This window comes from Mycteria americana, unplaced genomic scaffold (assembly GCF_035582795.1).
Source record: "Mycteria americana isolate JAX WOST 10 ecotype Jacksonville Zoo and Gardens unplaced genomic scaffold, USCA_MyAme_1.0 Scaffold_131, whole genome shotgun sequence".
Taxonomy (NCBI): domain Eukaryota; kingdom Metazoa; phylum Chordata; class Aves; order Ciconiiformes; family Ciconiidae; genus Mycteria; species Mycteria americana.
This window is the reverse complement of record NW_027445471.1, coordinates 61,441-86,128: the sequence shown is the minus strand read 5'-3', so window position 1 is coordinate 86,128 and position 24,688 is coordinate 61,441. Positions and strand designations below refer to the sequence as shown.

At 73.6% G+C, this 24,688-nt stretch overlaps 1 protein-coding gene across 2 annotated transcripts; it reads left to right on the top strand.

The window, feature by feature from the left end:
- Positions 1–231: 231 nt before the first annotated feature.
- Positions 232–24,656, top strand: MEGF8 (multiple EGF like domains 8). Of its 2 annotated transcripts, XM_075489364.1 has the most exons (43): positions 232–319; positions 1,473–1,684; positions 2,373–2,536; positions 2,806–3,015; positions 4,128–4,308; positions 4,841–4,929; positions 4,998–5,211; positions 5,464–5,644; positions 5,913–6,058; positions 6,263–6,382; positions 6,751–6,914; positions 7,546–7,653; positions 8,386–8,533; positions 8,643–8,806; positions 8,887–9,087; positions 10,169–10,369; positions 11,260–11,499; positions 11,958–12,076; positions 12,458–12,589; positions 13,150–13,263; positions 13,382–13,630; positions 14,179–14,438; positions 14,519–14,729; positions 15,218–15,449; positions 15,853–15,985; positions 16,061–16,275; positions 16,461–16,571; positions 17,118–17,236; positions 17,320–17,524; positions 17,616–17,787; positions 17,977–18,140; positions 18,439–18,583; positions 18,810–19,044; positions 19,221–19,356; positions 19,432–19,642; positions 20,166–20,380; positions 21,011–21,218; positions 21,474–21,636; positions 22,050–22,242; positions 22,425–22,595; positions 22,789–22,919; positions 23,004–23,136; positions 23,520–24,656. In XM_075489364.1, exons 2-43 carry the CDS (start codon positions 1,513–1,515, stop codon positions 24,549–24,551), a joined length of 8,112 nt encoding a protein of 2,703 aa, XP_075345479.1. In that variant the 5' UTR covers positions 232–319; positions 1,473–1,512; the 3' UTR covers positions 24,552–24,656. The 2 variants fall into 2 exon arrangements, with proteins under 2 accessions (XP_075345479.1, XP_075345480.1); XM_075489365.1 differs by lacking the exons at positions 22,425–22,595; positions 22,789–22,919; positions 23,004–23,136; positions 23,520–24,656 and having other exon boundaries at positions 21,454–21,636; positions 22,050–22,236.
- Positions 24,657–24,688: the final 32 nt, after the last annotated feature.

Below are 24,688 nucleotides of genomic sequence, written 5' to 3'. Positions count from 1 at the left end.
GCCACCGGAGGCCGCGCTGGGCCGGGCCGCTCTGGCCGCTCATCTCGCTGGTGCGGCGGCGCACTGGCCAGCTCGCCCCCCCTCCTCTCGCTGCCCCCGGCTGCACCGCTCTGGCCGCGCGTCTCGCTGCTCTGCTCCTCCGCGCCGCCGCTGTAGCCGTAGCCCCGCCCCCGCGGTGCGGCCGCTCTGGCCCCTCCTCTCGCTGCTCCGCAGCGCCGCTCTAGCCCCGCCCCGCCCTCCGGCGCGGCCGCTCTGGCCCGTCGTCTCGCTGCTCCCGGCCCGGGATTCCGCCTCCGCCCTGAGGAGCCGCCGCCAGCGGGTGAGGGGCGGGGGGGATGTATAAGGGCCCTATAGGGGTCCTATAGGCGCTCTATGGGGGTCGGGGGGACCCCGCAGAGCCCCTCAGCGCCTCGGCACCCCTCCGGACCCCCCCCAGCCCCTTCAGACCCCGGCCGAGGCCCGTGGGACCCCCCAGCCCCCGTGGGCCCCGTGGGGGTGCGCCGGGCCTGGAGTGCCCCGTGGGGGGCCCCGCTCCGCCCCACGGGGGGACGTGGGGGGCTGCAGCATCCTATAGCGGCGAGGAGGGGCCCCATAGCATCCTCTGTGAAGCTGGGGAGTCCCTGTGGGGCAGGGTGTCCTCGTGGGGTCCCAGTGGGGTTGGGGGGTCCCTGTGGGGCAGGGTGTCCTCGTGGGGTCCCCTATGGGGTTGGGGGGGGTCCCTGTGGGGTAGGGTGTCCTCGTGGGGTCCCCAGTGGCGTTGGGGCGGTCCCTGTGGGGCAGGGTGTCCTCGTGGGGTCCCCTATGGGGTTGGGGGGGTCCCTGTGGGGCAGGGTGTCCTTGTGGGGTCCCAGTGGGGTTGGGGGGGTCCCTGTGGGGCAGGGTGTCCTCGTGGGGTCCCAGTGGGGTTGGGGGGGTCCTTGTGGGGCAGGGTGTCCTCGTGGGGTCCCCTATGCGGTTGGGGGGGTCCCTGTGGGACAGGGTGTCCTCGTGGGGTCCCAGTGGGGTTGGGGGGGTCCCTGTGGGGCAGGGTGTTCTCGTGGGATCCCCAGTGGGGTTGGGGGGTCTCTGTGGGGTGGGGTGTCCTCGTGGGGTCCCCTATGGGGTTGGGGGGTCCCTGTGGGGCAGGGTGTCCTCGTGGGGTCCCAGTGGGGTTGGGGGGGTCCCTGTGGGACAGGGTGTCCTTGTGGGGTCCCCTATGCGGTTGGGGGGGTCCCTGTGGGACAGGGTGTCCTCGTGGGGTCCCAGTGGGGTTGGGGGGGTCCCTGTGGGGCAGGGTGTCCTCGTGGGGTCCCCTATGGGGTTGGGGGTTCCTTGTGGGGCAGGGTGTCCTCGTGGGGCCCCCATGGGACAGGATCTCCCCACGGGTCCCTACGCTGCCAGCGCTCCCCATCAGGTCGCTATGGGGCCAGGCCCCCCCCGTGGGGCGGCTCCCCCCGGCCCGGCCCCCCAGGCTCACCCCGCGGCCCCCGCAGGCGGCATGGCCCTGCCCCGGCGCTGAGCCTGCGCCCCGCCATGGCGGCCCCCCCGGCGCTGCTGGCGCTGGCCCTGGCGCTGAGCGGGGTGCGCGGGGCCGGCGCCGGCGACTGCAAGGGGCAGCGGCGGGTGCTGCGGGGCCCCTCCGGCTTCGTCACCGATGGCCCCGGCAACTACTCGGTCAACGGCAACTGCGAGTGGCTGGTGGAAGGTGAGGCGGGGACGGGACCCCAGGGCGCCCCGGGGCCCCCGGTGCTCCTGTAACCCCCGGGGCACTCCAGAGCCCCCCCCCAGCATCCCTAAGCCCCCCCAGAGGCACCGCAGACTTCCTTGGAGCACCCCAAGGAACCCCCAGTCACCCTAAAGCCCCCCTGAGACACCCCAAAACACCTGGAGCACCCCAAAGACCCCCCCGGTATCCCTCTAGTCCCTCCTGAGACACCCCAGACCCCCTGGGGCACCCCAAGGTCCCCTCAGTATTCCTACAGCTCTCTCCGGGCCCCCCCAGACCCCCTCGGGGTATCACAAGTCCCTGCCAATATTCTCATAGGGCTCCAAAGACGCCCCAGGGTCCCCCTTCCGTGTCCCTGTAAGCCTTCCCCCAGTGTCCCTGGGGCACCCCAAAGCATCCCAGCCACCCTAAAGTCTCCCCGAGGCACCCCAGTCCCCCCTGGGCCACCCCATCCTGGGTCCCCTCGGTTTGGGGGGCGGGCAGCGTCACGTCCGTGTGGTTTGGGGGGGGTTGAGCTGGGTCCCCAGGGGTTGGGGACCCCCCTCATCGCCCGGTGTGCAGGGTGGGGACCTGCTACCCCCATCCCGGGGGGCTCGCACGCCCTGGGGCCCTGCTGCCCCCCCCGTCCCCGGGGTTTGGGGTCCCCGCTGACACCCCGTCCCCCCAGCCCCCAGCCCGCGGCACCGGGTGCTGCTGACCTTCACCTTCATGGACACGGAGTGCACCTACGACTACCTCTTCGTCTACGACGGGGACTCCCCCCGCAGCCCCCTCCTCGCCAGCCTCAGCGGCAGCACCCTGCCCGCGCCCCTCGAAGCCACCTCGGGCAAGGTGCCCCCGGGCGGGGGGCTGCGGGGGGCGGCTCTGAGGGGCGCGGGGGGGCCGTGGGGCGGCTGTGGCGCGCGGGGAAGGGCTGCGCGCCGGTTGTGGGGCGCGGGGGGAGGCTGCAGGGCGGCTGTGGGGTGCACGAGAAGAGGTTGGGGCACGGGGGCGGCCGCGGGGTGTGGGGGGGGGCTGTGAGGCGGCTGTGGGGAGGTGTGGGACGGTGGTGGGGTGCAGGGGGCGGCCGTGGGGTGCCCTGACCCCTCTCCGCCCCCCAGATGCTGCTGCACCTCTTCAGCGACGCCAACTACAACCTGCTGGGCTTCAACGCGACCTACAGCGTCTCGCTGTGCCCGCGGGGCTGCTCGGGGCGGGGGGACTGCGACCCCCAGGGCCAGTGCCAGTGCCAGCCCGGCTGGGGGGGCCCCGACTGCGCCCGGCCCCACTGCGCGACCTACTGCCAGGCCCACGGCGGCACCTGCAACCAGGTGGGGACCCCTGACCCTGCGGGGCTGGCAGACCCCCGTACCCCCAGGGATGGGGCTGTGGCTCCCCAAACTTGTAGGGATGGGGATGGGAGACTCTTAAACCCACGGGGATGGGGATGGGGCCCCCCCAAACCTATGGGGATGGGAGAACCTTAAACCCATGGGGATGGGGCTGGGGGTCCCCTAAACCTATGGGGATGGGGGACCCTTAAACCCACGGGGATGGGGCTGGGGGTCCCCTAAACCTATGGGGATGGGAGAACCTTAAACCCACGGGGATGGGGCTGGGGGCCCCCCAAACCTATGGGGATGGGAGAACCTTAAACCCACGGGGATGGGGCTGGGAGTCCCCTAAACCTATGGGGATGGGAGAACCTTAAACCCACGGGGATGGGGCTGGGGGTCCCCTAAACCTATGGGGATGGGAGAACCTTAAACCCATGGGGATGGGGCTGGGGGTCCCCTAAACCTATGGGGATGGGAGAACCTTAAACCCACGGGGATGGGGCTGGGGGTCCCCTAAACCTATGGGGATGGGAGAACCTTAAAGCCACGGGGATGGGGATGGGGCTGGGGGCCCCCCAAACCTATGGGGATGGGAGAACCTTAAAGCCACAGGGATGGGGCTGGGGGTCCCCTAAACCTATGGGGATGGGAGAACCTTAAACCCACGGGGATGGGGCTGGGGGTCCCCTAAACCTATGGGGATGGGAGAACCTTAAAGCCACAGGGATGGGGCTGGGGGTCCCCTAAAGCTATGGGGATGGGAGAACCTTAAACCCACGGGGATGGGGATGGGGGTCCCCTAAACCTACGAGGATGGGAGACCCATAGATCCACAGGGATGGGGCTGGGGACCCCTGAACCTGCGTGGATGGGGATGGGAGACCCCAGACTCCTGTATCCCCAGGGATGGGCTGTGGGACCCCAGACTTGCAGGGATGGGAGACCCCCAAACCCACTGGGAGACCCCCAGACATGCTGGAGGTGGAGCTAGGGGACCCCCAAACCTGCTGGACCTCCCCCAAGCCCCCGGGGTGGGGCTCTGGGACCCTCCAGGCCAGAGCCTGCTGGGGCCGGGGCCTCCCCCCACGTCCCCCCATCGTCCCCAGGTCACGGGGCGCTGCGAGTGCCGGCCGGGCTTCGTGGGGCGGGCGTGCGACCTGGCGCTGGGGGAGAACCGGGGGGGCGGCCGCTGGTACAACGTCAGCGAGGGGGACCCCGGCTTCCCGCCCCGCACCGCCGCCGCCGGCGCCGTCCTGCCCCGTGCCGGGGCCCTCTACGTCTTCGGGGGTGAGCCGGCGGGCGGCTCGGGGCTGGGGGGGGTATAGGGGGCTATGGGGCAGGATGCTGGATGCTGGGGAGCTCTGGGGAGGGGTGTGGGATCCTGGGGGGCTATAGAGGGGTATGGGGCGGGATTTGGGGTTGTGGGGGGCTGTTAGAAGGCTACGGGGAGAGTTGTGGGGCTGTAGAGGAGTTATAGAGAGGTATGGGGGGATATAGGGCCATGGGGGGTTATAGAGGGCGGGGGGGGGGGCTATGGGGCTGTGGGGGGTTACGGGGAGGGATGTTGGACTGTGGGGCGGCTGTAGAGGAGGATGGAGAGGTGATGGGGGGCTGCAGAGGGCTGCGGGGAGGGACGTGGGGCTGTGGAGGTCTGTAGGGGGACACGGGATGTGGGGGGCTGTGGGGAGGCTCTGGGGCCAGGCACCGCCGTTGGAGGGGTCGGGGGGCCGTCACGGAGATGCAGGCAGCTGGGGGGCTGCAGGGGAAGGGGCCGGGCCCTGATGTGGGGGTCCCCGCCCCGTGCGTCCCCCCCCTCCAGGCCTGGACCTCAATGCGGCGCTGGGCGACCTCGTGGTTTACAACTTCACCACCAACCGCTGGTCCCGGCTGGAGCTGACCCCGGCCCCGGTGCGTGTCCCCCCCCCGGCCCCCTCAAGCGGCGGGTCCCCGTCCCCCCCACTGACGCATCCCCGCAGGCCCCCCGGCACTCGCACGTGGCCGTGTGCTGGCGCGACGCCCTGGTGCTGAGCGGGGGCGAGCTGGCGGGGGGGACGCTGGCCCGCGACGTCTGGGTCCTCGACCCCCTGCGGGGGGGCTGGCGGGAGCTGCAGCCCCAGAACGGCACCCGGCCCCCCGGGCTGGCCGGCCATGCCGCCGCCCTCGTCGACGACTGGCTCTACGTCTTCGGAGGTGGGGGGCGCCGGGGGGGCTGGGGGGCTGCGGGCCGGGGTCCCCTGTGGCGGCGGGGGGCTGTGGGGCTGGTGGGGCTGGACCGTCCCTCCAAGCTCTGGGGCCCGTGGGTCGGCCCGTGGGGCGCTGTGGGGCTGGACACTGAGGTCCCTCCTGTCTATAGGGCGCGTGGGGGGCAGAGGGGCGGCGCGCCCCACGGTGGGGGTCCCGGACACCGGGGTCCCCGTCTGAGCGTGGTCCCCCCGCGCCCAGGTCGCACGGCCGAGGACGTCTTCTCCTCCCAGCTCTTCCGCTTCCACCTGGAGACGTGGGGCTGGGAGCGGGTGGTCCCGTGGGGCGGGAAGCCCCCCGCCGCCGCCGGCCACTCCATGGTCTTCCACCCCCCCTCCCGCACCCTCCTCGTCTACGGGGGGCACCGGCCCTCCACCGCACGGTAGGGGGGACGGGGGGGCTGGGGGGTGGCATCGAGGGGGGCTGTGGGGACCCTGGGGGGCCGTGGGGAGATCTGGGGGGTCCCGGGCCAGGCCAGGGTGTTCCGGGGTGCCCGTGGCCGCGGGGGGACCCCGTGGGGGGGCCCCGCATCCCATCCAGCCCAACGTCCCCGTGTCCCATCCTGTTCCCCTGTGCCTGCGACCCACGGCGCTGTCCCCACGTCCCCGTGACCCCCGGCGCTGCCCCCACACCCCACGCCTGCCCCCCAGGTTCAGCATGCGGGTGAACACGACCGACCTCTTCCACGTCGACCTGCGGCACTGGACCACGCTGCGGGCCCGGGACGGCGCCCGCGGCCCCCGCGAGCGCGCTTTCCACACCGCCACCGTCATCGGCGACTACATGGTGGTCTACGGTGAGTGGGGACCCCCGGGGACCCCCACGGCGGTGGCGGAGTGGTCCAGGGCGAGCCCTGAGACCCCCAGGGACCCGCCTGCCGTCGCCATGGTGGTGGTGGCACACGGTGAACCGGATCCCCGGTCCCCGCTGCTCCCCGGGGGTCCCCACCCCCCCGATGGGGGTCCGACCCCCAGGGGCTGACCCCGCCCCGTCCCCGCAGGGGGTAACGTCCACATCCACTACCACGAGGAGAAGTGCTACGAGGACGAGATCTTCTTCTACCACCTCGGCTGCCACCAGTGGGTCCCCAGCGCCGAGCTGGCCCACGGGCTGCCCCACGGTGAGGGGGGCGGGGTCTGCCCCCCGGTGGGGGGGACACGACGTGGGGCTGCCCCAGAGCAGCGGGGGGACACGGGGCTGCCCCACTGCGGGGGGACACGGGGGCAGGTCCGATGTGGGGTACAGGGGACACCGGGGCGTTGGGGATCTGGGGGTCCCGTGATGCTGATGCATGCCCCCAGGCCGGGGGTCCTGGGGGGTCTGGGGGTCCTGGGGCATCCTGGGGTCCCTCCGTGCTGACCTGTGGCCCCAGACCGGGGGTCCCGGGGGTCCCATGGTGCTGACGGGCCCCCACGCAGGGGGTCCCAGGGGCTCCGGGGATCCCTGAGAAAGGTTTGGGGGTCCCTCGATGCTGACGTGTGCCCCCAGACCAGGGGTCCCGGGGGTCCCCGGGGCAGGGCCGCTACGCCCACGTGGCCGGGGTGCTGCGGGGCAGCGTGCTGCTGGTGGCGGGGGGCTTCAGCGGGGCCCCGCGAGGCGACCTCCTGGCCTACAAGGTGCCGGCCTTCGTCTTCCAGGTGCCGGCCCAGAACGTGAGTGCCCCCCCCCGGGTCCCTGCACCCACCCGGGCTGTCCCTGGAGCCCCCAGCCCACCCCTGTGTCCCTGCACCCATCTGGGGGGTCCCTGGAGCCCCCAGCCCACCCCTGGGGTCCCTGCACCCACACGGGTGGTCCCTGGAGCCCCCAGGTCCCTGCACCCACCCGGGCGGTCCCTGGAGCCCCCAGCCCACCCCTGTGTCCCTTCACCCATCTGGGGGGTCCCTTCACCCACCCGGGTGGTCCCTGGAGCCCCCAGCCCACCCCTGGGGTCCCTGCACCCACCCGGGCGGTCCCTGGAGCCCCCAGCCCACCCCTGTGTCCCTTCACCCATCTGGGGGGTCCCTTCACCCATCTGGGGGGTCCTTGGAGCCCCCAGCCCACCCCTGGGGTCCCTGCACCCATCTGGGGGGTCCCTGGAGCCCCCAGTTCCCCCCAGGGGTCCTTGAGCCCATTTTGGGGGGGTCCCAGCATCCCTAGTCCATCTGTGGGGTCCCAGCTCCAGTCCGGGGGGGTCCCCGGGTCCGCTAGCCCCTTCCACCCCTCTCTGTGGGGTTCCCAATCCCCCCCGGGCCATGGGGTCCCCGGCCCCCCGTGCCGAGGGTCTCGGTGCCGCTGTCCCCCCAGTACCACCTGGACTACTGCTCGCTCTACACCGAGAGGGGCACCTGCGCCAAGGACCCCCAGTGCGCGTGGTGCCCCGGGGGGTGCCAGAGCCCCGCGCCCCACAGCAACGTGAGCACGGGGGTCCCGTGGGGGAATGGGGGGTCATGGACCCTGGGGTCCCGTGGGGAAATGGGGGGGTCATGGACCCTGGGGTCCCGTGGGGGAATGGGGGCGTCATGGATGCTGGGGTCCTATGGGGGAATGGGGGGGTCATGGATGCTGGGGTCCCGTGGGGAAATGGGGGGGTCATGGACGCTGGGGTCCCGTGGGGGAATGGGGGCGTCATGGACGCTGGGGTCCTATGGGGGAATGGGGGGGTCATGGACGTTGGGGTCCCATGGGGGAATGGGGGGGTCATGGACGCTGGGGTCCCGTGGGGGAATGGGGGCGTCATGGATGCTGGGGTCCCGTGGGGAAATGGGGGGGGTCATGGACCCTGGGGTCCCGTGGGGGAATGGGGGGGTCATGGACGCTGGGGTCCCGTGGGGAAATGGGGGGGTCATGGACGCTGGGGTCCCGTGGGGGAATGGGGGCGTCATGGACGCTGAGGTCCTATGGGGGAATGGGGGGGTCATGGATGCTGGGGTCCTGTGGGGAATTGAGAGCGAGCAGCATGGGGGTCAGGGTGTTGGGGTCCCCTTGGTGGGGGCAGCTGAGGGGCCAAGATCCCCGGTCCCGTTGCGGGGGGCAGTTTGGGGGGCAGTTTGGGGCCAGGATGCGCGGATGCAGGGGGGAGGCAGCGCCCCACGTCGCTCCGTGGGGGGTGCGGGGGACCCCGCCGAGCCCCGTGTCCCCCCGCAGTGCCCCAGCACCGGCTGCCTGGGCCTGGCCCGTCTGCTGGTGGACTGCGAGTCCTGCCTGGCCTTCGGGGGGGCCGGGCCGGGCCCCCCCCGCGCCCCCGGCCCCTTCGGCTGGTGCGTGCAGAACGACACCTGCATGCCCGTGGCCGGTGAGTGGGGGTCCGCGCTGGGACGGGGCGGGGGGATCGGATCGGAGGGGACGGGGGGCTGCAGAGGGGACACAGCCCCCCCTGACCCCCCCCCCCGGCGTCCCCCCAGAGCAGAGCCGCTGCCGCGTGGGGCAGATCTCGGGCACCTACGGCTGGTGGGGCCCGCGCCCCGTCTTCGTCACGGCGCTGCAGCACTGCCGCACCGCCAACTTCCTCCCCGGCCTCCACCTCGTCACCTACCAGCAGCCCCGCAACGACTCCCAGCCCGACAAGGTGGGTGCCCCGCGCCCCCCCGCCCCCCCGGGCTGCCCCGCGTCGGGGCCGGGGGTCCCGGCGGCAGCCCCCCCCCCCAGGTCTCCATCGTCCGCAGCACCACCATCACGCTCAGCCCCAGCGGCGACACCGACGTCTCCCTCGTCTACCGGGGCTTCATCTACCCGCTGCTGGGACCCTCCCCGGCCCCCGGCCCCGACCCCGGCCCCAGCGTCTGGGCCCGCATCCAGCGCCTCTACGTCGTCGCCCGCCTCGGCCGGCACCCCAACTCCCCTGAGCTGGTAACGGGGCGCGGGGGTGCGTCCGGGGGGTCTGGGCCCCCTCCTCGCGGGAGGAGGGTGGATAAGGGGGTGTGGGAGGGGTCCCGGGGGGGTCGGGGTCCTCCCCTTGCAGGAAGAGGTAGGATAATGGGCTTTGGGGGAGTTTGGGGTCCTCCCCATGGGTTTGGGGTCTCCCTCGTTCTCCCTCGCAGGAGGAGGTGAGGCGCTGTGCTGGGGGTCCCGGCAGAACTCAGGGTCCCCCCCCGGGTTTTGGGGTCCCCCTCGCAGGAGGAGGTGGGCTGTGGGTCCGTGCCGAGGGTCCCGGCAGGGCTCAGGGTCCCCCCCCGGGTTTCGGGGTCCCCCTCGCAGGAGGAGGTGGGCTGTGGGTCCGTGCCGAGGGTCCCGGCAGGGCTCAGGGTCCCCCCCCTGGGTTTCGGGGTCCCCCTCGCAGGAGGAGGTGGGCTGTGGGTCCGTGCCGGGGGTCCCGGCAGGGCTCAGGGTCCCCCCCCGGGTTTCGGGGTCCCCCTCGCAGGAGGAGGTGGGCTGTGGGTCCGTGCCGGGGGTCCTGGCAGAACTCGGGGTCCCCCCCCCGGGTTTCGGGGTCCCCCTCGCAGGAGGAGGTGGGCTGTGGGTCCGTGCCGGGGGTCCCGGCAGGGCTCAGGGTCCCCCCCCGGGTTTCGGGGTCCCCCTCGCAGGAGGAGGTGGGCTGTGGGTCCGTGCCGGGGGTCCTGGCAGAACTCGGGGTCCCCCCCCCGGGTTTCGGGGTCCCCCTCGCAGGAGGAGGTGGGCTGTGGGTCCGTGCCGGGGGTCCCGGCAGGGCTCAGGGTCCCCCCCCGGGTTTCGGGGTCCCCCTCGCAGGAGGAGGTGGGCTGTGGGTCCGTGCCGGGGGTCCCGGCAGGGCTCAGGGTCCCCCCCCGGGTTTCGGGGTCCCCCTCGCAGGAGGAGGTGGGCTGTGGGTCCGTGCCGGGGGTCCCGGCAGAACTCAGGGTCCCCCCCCCGGGTTTCGGGGTCCCCCTCGCAGGAGGAGGTGGGCTGTGGGTCCGTGCCGGGGGTCCCGGCAGGGCTCAGGGTCCCCCCCCGGGTTTCGGGGTCCCCCTCGCAGGAGGAGGTGGGGCGCTGGTCGGTGCAGCAGGAGCGGGAGACGCGTCCCCTGCAGCGCCCGCGCCCCGAGCGCCTTTTCCGGGCGCCCGAGCGGGGCAACAAGTACGCGGTGCAGGTGGAGGGGCACTTCAACAGCTCGGGCAGCGGGCAGAGCAGCGAGCTCACCCTCGTCTGGGACCGCACCGGCGTCCCGGGGGGCAGCGTGAGTGTGGGGCGTGGAGCGGGGTGGGGGTCTGTAGGGGCGTGGGTTGGGGCAGGGGGTCTCTGTGGGGTGCAGAACGGGTGTGAGGGGCTCCTGTGGGGAGCGGGTTGGGGTTGGAGGTCCCTGTGGGGGTGCGGGTCGGGGTGGGGGGGTCCATATGGGGCTGTGGTTTGGGGTGGGGTGTCCCTATGGGGTGCAGGTTGGGGTGGGGGTCCCTATGGGGTGCGGGTTGGGGTAGGGGGTCTCTGTGCGGTCTCCGATTTGTGTGAGGGGCTCCTGTGGGGTACAAAACTAAGGTGGGGGTGTCCCTATGGGGTGCAGGTTGGGGTGGGGGTCCCTATGGGGTGCGCGTTGGGGTAGGGGGTCTCTGGTCTCCGATTTGTGTAAGGGGCTCCTGTGGGGTAGAAAATTAAGGTAGGGGGTCTCTCATGGGGCGCAGGTTGGGGTGGGGGTCTCTGTGGGGTGCAGGTTGGGGTGGGGGTCCCTATGGGGTGCGGGTTGGGGTGGGGGCCCCTATGGGGTGCAGGTTGGGGTAGGGGGTCTCTGTGGGGTGCAGGTTGGGGTGGGGGTCCCTATGGGGTGTGGGTTGGGGTAGGGGGTCTCTGTGGGGTGCAGGTTGGGGTGGGGGTCCCTATGGGGTGCAGGTTGGGGTGGGGGTCCCTGTGGGGTGCAGGTTGGGGTGGGGGTCCCTATGGGGTGCAGGTTGGGGTGGGGGTCTCTGTGGGGTGCAGGTTGGGGTGGGGGCCCCTATGGGGTGCATAGGGGGCTGCGTGGGGCTGCGGGCTGTGGCAGGGGCTCCCTTCGGGGTGCCCTCTCCGGCCGGGGGCCGCGGGTCGGGGGGGCGAGTGCCGTTCGGGGGTGCCCCCTCCCCGACACCCCCTGCCCCCCAGGAGATCTCCTTCTTCTTCCTGGAGCCCTTCCGCTCGCCCCCCGGGCGCTGCCCCTCCTACCCCTCCTGCCTGGCCTGCCTGGCCGACCAGGGCTGCGGCTGGTGCCCCCCCAGCGCCTCCTGCCACGGCCGCCTGCACCCCCCGGGGGGGCTCTGCGGAGGGGGGGGTCCCCGCCTCGTCCTGGCCCCCGCCAACTGCGTCCTCTGCGAGGACTACCGCGACTGCCACGCCTGCGCTGCCGTGAGAGCTGGGGGGCTTGGGGGGCCGGGGAGGGGGTGGGGGTCTGCAGGGGGGCTGGGAGGGGTGGGGGGGTGCAGAGGGGTTCAGGGAGGGGGTTTGGGGGATGCAGAGGGGTTTGGGGAGAGGGTTTGGGGGAGGGGGTTTGGGGTCTGCAGGGGGGCTGGGAGGGGTGGGGGGGTGCAGAGGGGTTCAGGGACGGGGTTTGGGGTCTGCAGAGGGGTTTGGGGAGAGGGTTTGGGGAGGAGTTTTGGGGTGTGCAGAGGGGCTGGGAGGGGTTTGGGGGGAGCAGAGGGTTTGGGGAAGGGAGTTTGGGGTCTGCAGAGGGGTTTGGGGAGGGGGGTCTGGGGTGTGCAGAGGGGCTGGGAGGGGTTGGGGCCTGCAGAGGGTTTGGGGAGGGGGTGTGGGGTGTGCAGGGGGGCCGGGCGGGGTTGGGGTGCGCAGGCGCTGACCCCCCCCAGGACCCCTTCTGCGAGTGGCAGGTACACAGCAGCAAGAAGGGCGACTTCGTCTGCAGCCGCCGTGGGCGGCAAGCGGGGGCCGTCCGCGCCCCCCAGCACTGCCCCAGCCTCTGCAGCCAGTGAGTGCGGGGAGGGGGCCCCATGGTGGCGGGGGTGCGGGGGTCCCAGGGCGGCGGGGGTGCGGGGGTCCCAGGGCGGCGGGGGCGCGGGGGTCCCAGGGCAGTGGGGGCGCGGGGGTCCCAGGGCAGTGGGGGCACGGGGGTCCCAGGGCAGTGGGGGCGCGGGGGTCCCGGGGTGGGGGTGCAGGGGTCCCAGGGCGGCGGGGGCGCAGGGGTCCCAGGGCGGCGGGGGCGCGGGGGTCCTGGGGCGGGGGTGTGGGGGTCCCAGGGCAGTGGGGGCGCGGGGGTCCCGGGGTGGGGGCGCGGGGGTCCCAGGGCGGCGGGGGCGCGGGGGTCCCGCGGCGGCACGGGGGCGGGGGTCCCACGCCGCCCCCTCCGCAGGCGCCGCTCCTGCTCCGCCTGCCTGTCGGGCTCCAGCCAGTGCGCCTGGTGCCAGTCCACCCGCAGCTGCTTCTTCTTCGCCGCCTACCTGGCCAAGTACCCCTACGGGGACTGCCGGGGCTGGTACGACAGGTGAGGAGGGCCGGGGGTCCCGGGGGCGTCCCGGGGGGTCCCGGGGGGGTCCTAGAGGGTCCCTGGGGACGCAGGGACGTGCCAGGGGTCGTGGGCGTGTCCCGGAGGGTCCTGGGGGACAGAGGGATGTCCTGGGGGGCACAGGGGAGGTCCTGGGGGAGGTCCTGGGGGTCCTGGGGAGCAGGGGGACATCCTGGGGCTCCAGGGGACGTCTTGGAGGGTCCTGGGGGACAGAGGGATGTCCTGGGGGGCACGGGGGCGTCCCGGGGGTCCTGGGTGTGTCCTGGAGGGTCCCTGGGGACGCAGGGACGTGCCAGGGGTCGTGGGCGTGTCCCGGAGGGTCCTGGGTGGCACAGGGGTGCCCCAGGGAGTCCTGGGGAGCAGGGGGATGTCCTGGGGGTCCTGGGGACATCTTGGAGGGTCCTGGGGGACAGAGGGATGTCCTGGGGGCCCAGGGGACATCTTGGAGGGTCCGGGGGGGCCATGGGGGAGGTCCTGGGGGCCCAGGGGACGCCCTGGGGGTCCCGCAGCTGGGCGGGTGACCCCGGGGGTCCCGGCAGCGTCCACTCGGCGCCCCAGTGCCTGGACTGCTCCCGCTTCAACACGTGCCGCGAGTGCCTGCAGAACCTCGAGTGCGGCTGGTGCGGCGACGCCGACAACCCCACGCTGGGACGGTGAGGGGGGACCCCGGGGGGCCGGGCGGTCCCCGAGAGCCGGGGGGGGCTGAGGGTACCCCCGAGACCTGGGGCACGGCGGCTGAGCCCCCCGCCCCGCCCCGTCCCGTCCCCCCAGGTGCCTGGAGGGGGACTTCTCGGGGCTGCGGGGCTACCCCAACTGCTCGGTGGCCCTGGGGGAGCCGGGGGGGCTGCCCCCCGGGCGGGCGGCCGCCTGGTCCTATGGGCAGTGCCCCGACGTGGACGAGTGCCGCCTGGGCATGGCCGCCTGCCACCCCTTCGCCGCCTGCCACAACACCCCCCAGGCCTTCGAGTGCCGCTGCCGGCGCGGCTACGCCGGGGACGGGGTCACCCACTGCAACCGCACGTGAGCCGGGCACGGGGGGCGAGCGGGGCGGCCGGCCCACGGGATCGGGGGGTTTGGGGGCACGGGGACCGCGCACGGCCGTGCCACGGGGTGGGGACGTTTGGGGGGACACGGGGACCGCGCACGGCCGTGCCACGGGGTGGGGACGTCTGGGGGGACACGGGGACTGTACAGGGCCATTCCACGGGATGGGGACGTTTGGGGGGACACGGGGACCGCGCACGGCCGTGCCACGGGGTGGGGACGTTTGGGGGGACACGGGGACCGCGCACGGCCGTGCCACGGGGTGGGGACATTTGGGGACACAGGGACTGTACAGGGCCATTCCACGGGATGGGGACGTTTGGGGGGACACGGGGACCGCGCACGGCCGTGCCACGGGGTGGGGACGTTTGGGGGGACACGGGGACCGCGCACGGCCGTGCCACAGGATGGGGACATCTGGGGGACACGGGAGCTGGCTCCCGCCATCCCGGTGCTGGGGGGACGTGTGGGGATACGGGTGCCGCTGTCGGGGGTCCCCACGTCCCCCTGTGTGTCCTCTCCAGGTGCTACGAGGACTGTGGCCACGGCTACTGCAGCGGGGCCCCCAACTACACCTGCGTCTGCCACCTGGGCTGGACCTCGCCACCGGCCAACGCCACCAGCCGCGGGGACGCCACGGGGGACACGGCCGTGGGGGACACGGCTGGGGACATGGCTGGGGACGCCGCGGGGGACGCGGCCGCCCTCTGCTCTGTGGACTGTGGCTGCCACTTCCACAGCAGCTGCGAGACGGCCGGACCCGGTGTCTGCGACCGCTGCCAGAGTGAGTCCCCCCGGCCACGGCGCGTCCCCCCGCGTCCCCCCACGTCCCCACGCGTCCCCACACATCCCCTGTCCCCGCAGACTGGACCCACGGGGAGCGCTGCCAGCTCTGCCGCCCCGGCAGCTTTGGGGATGCCACGGGGCCGGGGGGCTGCCGGCAGTGCCGGTGTCACGGCCACGGCCTGCCCGAGCGGGGACATTGCCACGGGGCCACCGGCGCCTGCTTCTGCGCCCCCCCCACCGAGGGGCCCCACTGCGAGCGCTGCGCCCCCGGCTACTTCGGGGACCCCAGGTGAGGACGGGGGGGCAAAGCCCCAGTTCACTGGCCCCAGACCCCCCATACCAGCCCCAGACCCGCGTGTAAGCCCCCAGCCCCAATTCGCTGGCCCCAGGTCTCTGTACGCCAGCCCCCGACCCCCATGTAAGCCCCCAGCCCCAATTCCCTGGCCCCTGAGCCCCGTGTAAGCCCCCAGCCCCAATTCACTGGCCCCAGACCCCCCATGCAAGCCCCCAGCCCTAATTCACTGGTCCCAGACCTCCGTACACCAGCCCCTGACCCCCATGCAAGCCCCCAACCCCAATTCCCTGGCCCCAGATCCCCTGTGGAAGCCCCCAGACCCCTCCGTGCAAGCCCCCAGCCTCAATTCACTGGCCCCAGCCCCCTGTGTACCAGCCCCAGAGCCCCGTGCACTGGCCCCTGACCCCCCCTGCAGCCCCCTGCCCCTCATGAAGCCCTGAGCCCCGCTCAGCCCCCCCTCGCCCCCCCCTCTCGCCCCCCAGGGATGGGGGCACGTGCTACCGGGAGTGCGGGGGCCGCTCGCTGCTGGCCAACCTCTCCTCGCCCGTGGCCCTGGGGTCCCGGCTGGCCGGGGGGGGCCCGGCGGACGCGGGGGGCCTCTCCTACTGCGTGTGGGTGCTGTCGGCCACGGGGGGCCTGGAGCCGTGCCCCCCCGGGGAGCCCTGCCCCACCGTCAGCCTGACCCTGCAGCCCGACCTGCGCACCCCCTGCATGGTGAGGGGGGCACGGGGGCGGGGGGGGCCTGGGGGTGCTGGGGTCTGGGGGTGCATGGGGGGGCACGGGGTGTGCTGGGGACTTGGGGGGTGCATGGGGGGGCATGGGGGGTGCTGGGGCCTGGGGGGTGCACGGGGGGGTGCATGGGGGTGCACGGGGGGTGCTGGGGACTTGGGGGATGCATGGGGGGGCATGGGGCCTGGGGGGTGCACGGGGGAGTGCTGGGGACTTGGGGGGTGCACAGGGGAGTGCACGGGGGGTGCTGGGGACTTGGGGGGTGCACAGGGGGGTACTAGGGGCATGGGGGGTGCACAGGGGGGTGCTGGGGAGATGGGGCACACAGGGGGCACACGGGGGGGTGCTGCCGGTGCCATGCTCCCCCAGACCCCCGTGCCCCCCCCAGACCAGCTACGCCTACGCCTTCGACGGGGTGCCGGCCTTCCTGGACAGCGGGGTGCTGCAGGGGGACCCCACGCTGCTGGGGGCCTTCTGCGGGCACGGCCGCCCCGAGCCCCTCACCCTGGAGGCCCACTCAGGTAGGGGGGGAGCGGTGCGGGTTTTGGGGGGGCCGGGGTTCCCTGGGACCCCCCCTGACCCGCCGTACCCCCCAGGGGTGCTGGTGCTGTACTACGAGGCAAACGGCAGCGAGCCGACGGGGTTCAACGCCAGCGTGGGGGTCCAGAGCTGCCGCCCCCCCTGTCCTGGGGGCCAGGAGTGCCGGGGGGGCCGCTGCGCCTGCCGGGGGGGGCACGGGGGGCCCGGCTGCCGCCAGCGCCTCTGCCCCGGGGACTGCGGTGCCCACGCCGGGCACGGCGCCTGCAATGCGGTGAGGGGCGGGATGGGGGGCAGGAGTGGGGTGGGGGGCAAAGGGGGGTGCTGGGGGAGGCGGGGGGGTGCAGGAGTTTTTGGGATGCAGGAGGGGTTGGGGCTGCAGGAGGGTGCAGGGGGGAGACAGGGTCTGGGGGTGCAGGGGGGCTGAAGCCCGGCAGCCCCCCCTCACCCCCGCCCCAGACCCTGGGGCTCTGCGTCTGCAGCGAGGGCTTTGCCGGCCCCGACTGCTCGGTGCCGCTGGGGCCGGGGAGCATCGTCTGGGAGACCCTCGTCGACGGGCACCTGGCATCTGTGAGTGCCCCCGCGCCCCACACTTGGGGGGCCAGGCACCGCCCTCTGCCCCAGAGGAGCCCTCGGGGGGGGTCGGAACCCCCCAAATCCCCCTTCTGCCCCCACGGATCCTGCCCCACCGGTCTGGGGGGCCCCTTGTCTCCTCCAGTGCCCCATAGACCCCCGATACCCCCCCAGGACTGCCCCCATCACCCCCTGGTGCCCCATAGACCCCCGATACCCCCCCAGGACTGCCCCCATCACCCCCCAGTGCCCCCTAGACCCCCGATACCCCCCCAGGACTGCCCCCATTGCCCCCTAGTGCCCCCTAGACCCCCGATACCCCCCCAGGACTGCCCCCATCACCCCCCAGTGCCCCCTAGACCCCCGATACCCCCCCAGGACTGCCCCCATTGCCCCCTAGTGCCCCATAGACCCCCGATACCCCCCCAGGACTGCCCCCATCACCCCCCGGTGCCCCATAGACCCCCGATACTCCCCCCTGACTGCCCCCATTGCCCCCTCCGGTCCCCCAGGGGCTGACCCTCCTGTCCCCATGCCCCCCAGGACACGGCCAGCCGGTTCCTGCATCGCCTGGGCCACAGCCTGGTGGAGGGTCCGGAGGGGACGCTCTGGATGTTCGGGGGGCTCTCGCTGTCCCAGGGGCTGCTGGGAAACGTCTACAGGTCAGCCGGCCCCCCCGGCCCCGCCCCGGCCCCGCCCCAGCCCGGCCCCGCGCCCCCAGGATCCCCTTTACTCTGCCCCACAGGTACTCCATCCCCGAGCGCCGCTGGACCCAGATGCTGGCGGGGGCGGAGGACGGGGGTCCTGGCCCCTCGCCCCGCTACTTCCACGCGGCCGCGCCCCTGCCCGCCCGCCGCGCCATGCTGGTGCTGGGGGGGCTGACGGCCGCCGGGGTGGCCAGCGACGCCTGGGTGCTCAACCTCACCACGCTGCAGTGGCGGCAGGAGCAGGTACGGCCCCCCGGCCCCCCGGCCCCCCGGCCCCCGTGCTGGTCCCAGGGGGCTTGGTGTCACCTGCGCCCCCCAACCCCGTCCCTGCCAGGCCCCGCTGCTGCCGGCGGTGGCGGGACACACGCTGACCCCCCGGCGTGGGACCTCGCTGCTGCTCATCGGGGGGTACTCGCCCGAAAACGGCTTCAACAAGAAGCTGCTGGAGTACCGGGTGGAGACGGAGAGCTGGGAGGTGGGGCAGCAGGCCGGGACCCCCCCCACAGGTAACGGGGACCCCAGGTCTAGACGGTGGGCGGTGACAAGCTGGGACCCCCAAGCGACGCGGCTGGGACCCCCAGATCCTTAGGGTAACGGGTACCAAGCCAGCACCCCCTGGGTGACGGGGCCGGGCCCCCCCGGTGCCGCTCGGCCCCCCCCGCACTGGCCCCAGCCCCATCTCGCCCCCTCCCCAGGCCTCTACGGCCACTCGGCCGTCTACCACGAGGACACGGACGCTGTCTACGTCTTTGGGGGCCACCGCTTCCACGTGGAGACCGTCTCGGCCTCCCCGGAGCTGTACAGCCTCTACTGCCCCAACCTCACCTGGAGCCTCCTCGCCCCCTCCCAGGGCCACAAGGTGGGGGGCTGGGGGGACCTGGGGGCGTCTGGGGGTGTTGGGGGCTGTCGGGGGGGTCTTTGAAGGGGTGTTAGGGCATCGATGGGGCATCTGGGGGGTATTGGGAGATGGGGACTGCGTTGGGGGCATCTGTGGGGCGCTGGAGGGGATCCGTGGGGCACCCACGGAGCACTGGGGTGCCCCTGGGGGGTGTCTGGGGGGGGCACATAAGGGGCATCTCTTTGGCATTGGGGCACGCGGGGCTTTTGGGAGATGGGGGGGGGGGGGGCCTCTCTGTGACCCCCGTGTCCCCCCCCAGCCCCTGCCCCACTTCTTCCACGCAGCGGCGGTGGTGGGGGATGTGATGGTGGTCCTGGGGGGCCGGACGGAGACCCACGACTTCAGCAACCACCTGCTGCTCTACCAGCTGCGCTGCAACGCCTGGGTGCTGCCCCCCCACACTGGTGAGGGACCCCGAGACGGGGAGGGGACCCCGAAACCGTGGGGGGTGCGACTGCACCCTCAGTAATGGGGGGAGTGGGGCTGGGGACCCCGCAAGGGGATCGGAGGCCCCGAAACGCTCGGGGAGCGGGTACTCCCTGGGGAAGGGGCTGCAGCCCAGGACAGGGGGACCCCAGAGGGGCTGGGGACCCCAGGACTGACGCCGTCCCTCCGTCCGTCCGTCCCCAGAGCCGGCGGTGGTGGGCGAGCCCATGAACCGGTCAGTGGCCCACGCGGTGGCGGTGGCGGGGGGCCGGGTCTACGTCTCGGGGGGCTTCAACGGGGTGGCCCTGGGGCGGCTGTCGGCCCTGCGGCTGCCTGCGGACCCCTGCCTGTCCCTGCCCGGCCCCGAGGCCTGCAACCGCTCGGGCGCCGCCTGCGCCTGGTGCCACGGCAGCTGCCTGTCCGCCGACGCTGCCCAGCGGTAAGGGGGGGCTCGGGGGCGGCTGTGGGGCGCGGGGGGCAGCTGTGGGGCGGGAGGGGCACGGGGGCGTACGGGGCGCTGCGGGCGGGGGCGGCTGGGGGGGCGGCTGTGGGGCGCGGGGGGGGGCTGTGCCGTGGGGCGCGCGGGGCGTGCAAATGAGACGCGAACGCCCCCAGGCTGGACTGCGCCCCGGGCCCGGCCGCCTGCTCCCCGACGCCGCGCTCCCCCGAGGACTGCCGGCGCCTGCGGACCTGCAGCGAGTGCCTGGCCCAGCACCCCCGTGCCCTGCAGCGGGGTGCAGCGGGCGTCCCGGTGAGCGGAGGGGGGGGGGGCCGGGACGGGGCCGGGGGACCCCAGGGCGCCCCTCACCGCGCGCCCCGCTCCCAGGCCCCCCCGCAGTGCAAGTGGTGCACCAACTGCCCCGAGGGAGCCTGCATCGGCAGCGGCGGCAGCTGCACCTCGGAGAACGACTGTCGCATCAACCAGCGGGAGATCTTCGCCGCCGCCAACTGCTCCGAGGTGTCGTGCGAGGCCTCCGACTGCCCCAAGTGCACGGCCTCCGGCAAGTGCATGTGGACGCGGCAGTTCAAGCGCACCGGTACGGGGCCGGGGGTTGCCATAGGGCTGAGACTGAGGGGGCAGCGGGGCTGGAAGTGGGGTGCGGTGGGGCTGAGATCAGAAGGTGTAACGGGGCTGAGATCAGAAGGTGCAGTGGGGCCAGGAGTGGGGTGCAGTGGGGCCGAGATCAGAAGGTGCAGTGGGGCTGGGAGTGGGGTGCAGTGGGGCCAAGATCAGAAGGTGCAGTGGGGCTGGGAGTGGGGTGCAGTGGGGCCGAGATCAGAAGGTGCAGTGGGGCTGGGAGTGGGGTGCAGTGGGGCCAAGATCAGAAGGTGCAGTGGGGCTGAGAGGGGGGCGCAGTGGGGCCGAGATCAGAAGGTGCGGTGGGGCCGGGAGTGGGGCGCAGTGGGGCCAGGAGTGGGGCGCAGTGGGGCCGAGATCAGAAGGTGCAGTGGGGCTGGGAGCGGGCTGCAGCAGAGCTGGGCCGGGGGGGCTGCACTGAGACCTCCCCCAGGTTGGGGGGCGCAGCGCGGGGCACCCCACCAGCCCCCCGCGCCCCCCAGGCGAGACCCGCCGCATCCTGAGCGTGCAGCCCACCTACGACTGGACCTGCTTCAGCCACTCGCTCCTCAACGTCTCCCCCATGCCCGTGGAGTCCTCGCCCCCCCTGCCCTGCCCCACGCCCTGCCACAACCACAGCTCCTGCCCGCTCTGCCTGGCCTCCAAGGGGGCGGACGGGGGCTGGCAGCACTGCGTCTGGAGCGTCAGCCTGCAGCAGGTTGGGGGTTCGGGGGCACGTGGGGGCGGGGAGGTGGGGGGTCCGAGTAGGGCGGTCCTGGGGGTCCGGTTGTGGGGTGTCTGGGGACACTTGGGGGCGGGGAGGTGGGGGCGACTGAGTACGGGGGCTTGGGGCACCAGTTGTGGGGTGTCTGGGGGCGCTTGGGGGGCGTGGGGAGGTCTGGGGGTCTGAGTAGGGGGGATCCTGGGGGTCCAGTTGTGGGGTGTCTGGGGGTGCTTGGGGGCGGGGAGGTGGGGGGGACCGAGAACGGGGGCTTGGGGACCAGTTGTGGGGTGTCTGGGGGCAACTGGGGGATGTGGGGAGGTCTGAGGGTCTGAGTAGGGGGTTCTTGGGGGTCCAGTTGTGGGGTGTCTGGGGGCACTTGTGGGAGGGGAGGTGGGGGGGACACCGAATACGGGGGCTTGGGGGTGTCTGGGGGCATGGGGTGTCTGGGGCTTGTGGGGTGTCTGGGGGCATGGGGGGAGTTGGGGGTGCCATGGCATCAGGGGGTGACTGGGGGGACAGGTGTGGGGTGCTTGGGGTGGGCCGTGGGGCACGGGGGGCGGTTGGGGGGCCTGGGGCAGGCTGTGGGGCACAGGGCCTCCCCCATCCCCTTCTCTCCCCCCTCAGTGCATGAGCCCCAGCTACGTCCCCCTGCGGTGCGCGGCCGGGGCGTGCGGGCGGCTGCTGCGCGGGGCCGAGAGCTGCACCCCGGGGTGCGCGGGGGCCCCCCAGTGCTCCCGCTGCCTCCGCCAGCCCCGCTGCGGCTGGTGCGCCCGCCGGGGGCACAACGGCAGCGGCCGCTGCCTGGAGGGCGGCCTCCACGGCCCCCGCCACGGTATGCTGTGGGGCAGGGGCGGGGGGCTCGGGGGGGGCCTCTGGGGCGCTCGAGGTGAGCGCTGGGGTGCCTGGGGGTGGGCTGTGGGGTGCCTGGGGCGGAGGCCTTGGAGCGGGTTATGGGGTGTCTGGGGGTGGGCTGTGGGGTGCCTGGGGCAGGGACAGAGGGCTGGGGGTGGGTTATAGGGTGCTTGGGGGGGCTGTGGGGCAGGGGAAGCCTCGTCCCCCCCCCCCAGCCCCTTCCCTGCCACCCCAGGGCTGCCACAGGCGTGTGGGGCAGAGGCGGAGTGGGCTTTCCTGGGCTGCCCCCCCGAGAACGAGTGTCTCAACGGGCACCACGACTGCAATGAGACCCAGGACTGCCACGACCTACTGCACGGTTACCGCTGCGCGTGCAAGAGCGGCTACACGCTGGACAAGTGAGTGGGCGTGCGAGGGGCGGGCGTGCGAGGGGCGGCTGCTGCAAATCACCCCCCTAAGTGCGTGCCCTCGGGGATTTGCGCTGGCTCTGGTCTGTGCGCAGAGCGAACGGCCCTTGTAAGCGTGCACGGGTGAGCTTGCACGAGGGCGTTGCACAAGTCGTGCTGGGTGACCAACCTGAAAAGTGCGCGGCTTTTGTGCTGCCGTGGTGCCGCCCTCGTGCCAGCGAGCCCCGTGAGCGTGCAGGGAGCGACTCTGCACACAAGGTGCCCCGTGCATCCTCGTGAGTGGGTTTGCACGCACAAGGCGTGCAGGGAGCCGGTTCGCGCGCACAGGGAGCCCCGCGGCCCCCCGGGAGTGCGAGGGGCACCCCCTTGTGCCCCCCGTGCCCCCGTGCGAGCTCTCCCCGCAGCGCCACGGGGCTGTGCCGGCCGGTGTGCGAGCAGGGCTGCGTGAACGGGACGTGCGTGGAGCCCAACCGCTGCCGCTGCCACTTCGGCTACGTGGGGCACAACTGCTCGGTGCAGTGCCAGTGCAACGGGCACAGCAAGTGCCTGGGCCCTGCCGCCCGCGACCAGTGCCTCCAGTGCTTCAACAACACCAAGGTGGGGCGGCTGTGGGGCAGGGCGTGGGGTGGTGGGGTGTGGGGCGGCATGGGGGCGCTGCTTGGGGCAGGGATGAAGGAGGGGAGGCGGGACGGATGTGGGGCTGGATGCAGGGGGGCTATGGGGCACGCGTGGAGGGTGTGGGGCAGGCTGCAGCGTGGGCTGAGCCTGCCCCACGGCAGGGCCCACAGTGCGAGCGGTGCCGGCCCCTCTTCGTGGGCTCGGCGCGGGCGGGGGGCTCGTGCCGGCCCTGCCGCAGCTTCTGCCGCCACAACGCCGCCGTCTGCATCTCGCGGGAGGAGTACGAGCGCGCCCGCCGCGACCCTGCCCGCTTCCCCCTCGAGCCCTCCATGGTCAGTGGGGTGCCCCACGGCGTGGGGCTGGGGGGAGGAGGGGTCCCCACCGCAACGGGGTGGAGGGGTTCCGCTCACCGGTCCCGCGTCCTGGGGTTTAGGGGGTGTCCCCGTCACCAGCCCCACGTCCTGGGGGGGTCCCCGTCCCTCCCGTGGGGCGGCCGTGCCGCCCGCCCACCCCACTGCCCCCCAGATCCCCACGTGGGTGTCGGAGGGGCCGAGCGAGGAGGCGGCCGTCTGCGTCAACTGCCAGAACAACAGCGTGGGCGAGCGCTGCGACGGCTGCCGGCCCGGCTTCTTCCTGCTCGATGGCGCCTGCACCAAGTACGGGGTCCTCGTGCAAGGGGGGGGACACCCTCGTGCAAGGGCGTCCCCTCGTGCGAGCCTCGTGCGACGGCCCCCCCCCAGGTGCCAGTGCAACGGGCACGCGGACACGTGCAACGAGCTGGATGGGACGGGGTGTCCCTGCCAGAACAACACCGAGACGGGCAGCTGCCAGGGCAACAGCCCCGCCGACAAGAAGGACTGCTACAAGCAGCAGGTCAGGGCTCCGGCGCCGTGTCACCGTCACCCCCTCCTGCACCCCCGTGTCGTCCCCACACCCGTGTCCTCGCGCCCACGTCCCTGTCGTCCCTGCACCCGTGTCCCCGCCTCGGCCCCACACCCACGTCCTTGCGCCCCGGTCCCCGCCGTCCCCGCGCTCGCGCCCACTGTCCCCGTAACCGTCCTCGTGACCGTCCTCGTGCTCCTGTCCCTCCCCGCGCCCAGCACCCCGGTGCCGTTCCCCGCTCCCGTCCTGCTGCTCCTCTCCCCGCGCGCCCGTCCCCGCGCCCCGTGTTCCGCTCCCCGCGCCCAACGTCCCGCTGCCGTTCCCCGTGCACCCGCGGTGCTGACGCCCCATGTCCCCCCCGTGTCACCCCTCAGTGCGCCAAGTGTCGCGACTCCTTCCACGGGCACCCGGTGGGGGGACAGCAGTGCTACCGGCTGATGGCGGTGGAGCAGGAGTACTGCCTGGACCCCACCTCGCAGAGCAACTGCTTCCACCAGCCCCAGCTCCAGCACCTGGGCCCCGGCCGCACCGTCCTCTTCGGCGTCCAGCCCAAATTCACCAACGTCGACATCCGCATCACGCTGGACGTCACCTTCGGCGGCGTCGACCTCTTCGTCTCCACCGCCTACGACACCTTCGCCGTCGACGTCGACCCCGCCACCGGCCGCCACCTCGTCCGCCTCCAGACCCCCCACCCCGCTGCCGCTGGCGCCGCCAACGCCACGCGGCTGCGGGAGGAGCGCGCTGGCGGGCTGGTGACCTACCTGACGGTGCGGGAGGCGGCGGCGGCGCTGGTGGTGCGGGGGGTGCGGGACCGGCTGGTGCTGACCTACCCCCATGCCCTGCACCCCCTCAAGTCCAGCCGCTTCTACCTGCTGCTGCTGGGCGTGGGGGGCCCGCGGGGCGGCCCCTCGCAGGGGCTGCTCTTCTTCCGCCAGGACCAGGCCCACATCGACCTCTTCGTCTTCTTCTCCGTCTTCTTCTCCTGCTTCTTCCTCTTCCTCGCCCTCTGCGTCCTGCTCTGGAAGGCCAAGCAGGGGCTGGACGCCCGCCACGAGCAGCGCCGGCACCTCCAGGAGATGAGCAAGATGGCCAGCCGCCCCTTCGCCAAGGTCACCGTCTGCTTTGAGCGGGGGGCGCCCCCCGGGCCCCCCCGCCGCCGCCCCGCCGGCACCCCGGCCCCCCCTCCGCCCGGTGCCGGGCCGGTGACGCTGGAGCCCACCGAGGACGGCGTGGCGGCGGTGGCCACGCTCCTGCTGCAGCTGCCGGGGGGGCCGCGGGGACCCCACCGCGCCGCCCTGGCCTCTGCCCTGGTGACGCTGCGCCAGGGGCTGCAGGAGTACGGGGGGGGCCCCCCGGCACGCAAGGGGGGGCTGGCCCACGAGCTCACCTCCATGGCGCTCTGAGGGGGGGGGGAACCCCGCTTTCGGGGCGGCCCTGGACGTGGAAGGGGGAAGAGGGTGCCGCTCCCCACGTCTGCTGGGTGCGGCACCCCCCGATTTATGGGGGCGCCCCCCGGCCGTGCACAGCACCCCCCTGTCTG

Bases quoted from the DNA above. Each gene is read 5' to 3' on its own strand.
- MEGF8 (XM_075489364.1), top strand. From the start codon at position 1,513: ATGGCGGCCCCCCCGGCGCTGCTGGCGCTGGCCCTGGCGCTGAGCGGG. The intron at 11,500-11,957 runs GTGAGAGCTGGG...GACCCCCCCCAG, and splicing joins ACTGCCACGCCTGCGCTGCC to GACCCCTTCTGCGAGTGGCA. The intron at 12,590-13,149 runs GTGAGGAGGGCC...GGGTCCCGGCAG, and splicing joins TGCCGGGGCTGGTACGACAG to CGTCCACTCGGCGCCCCAGT.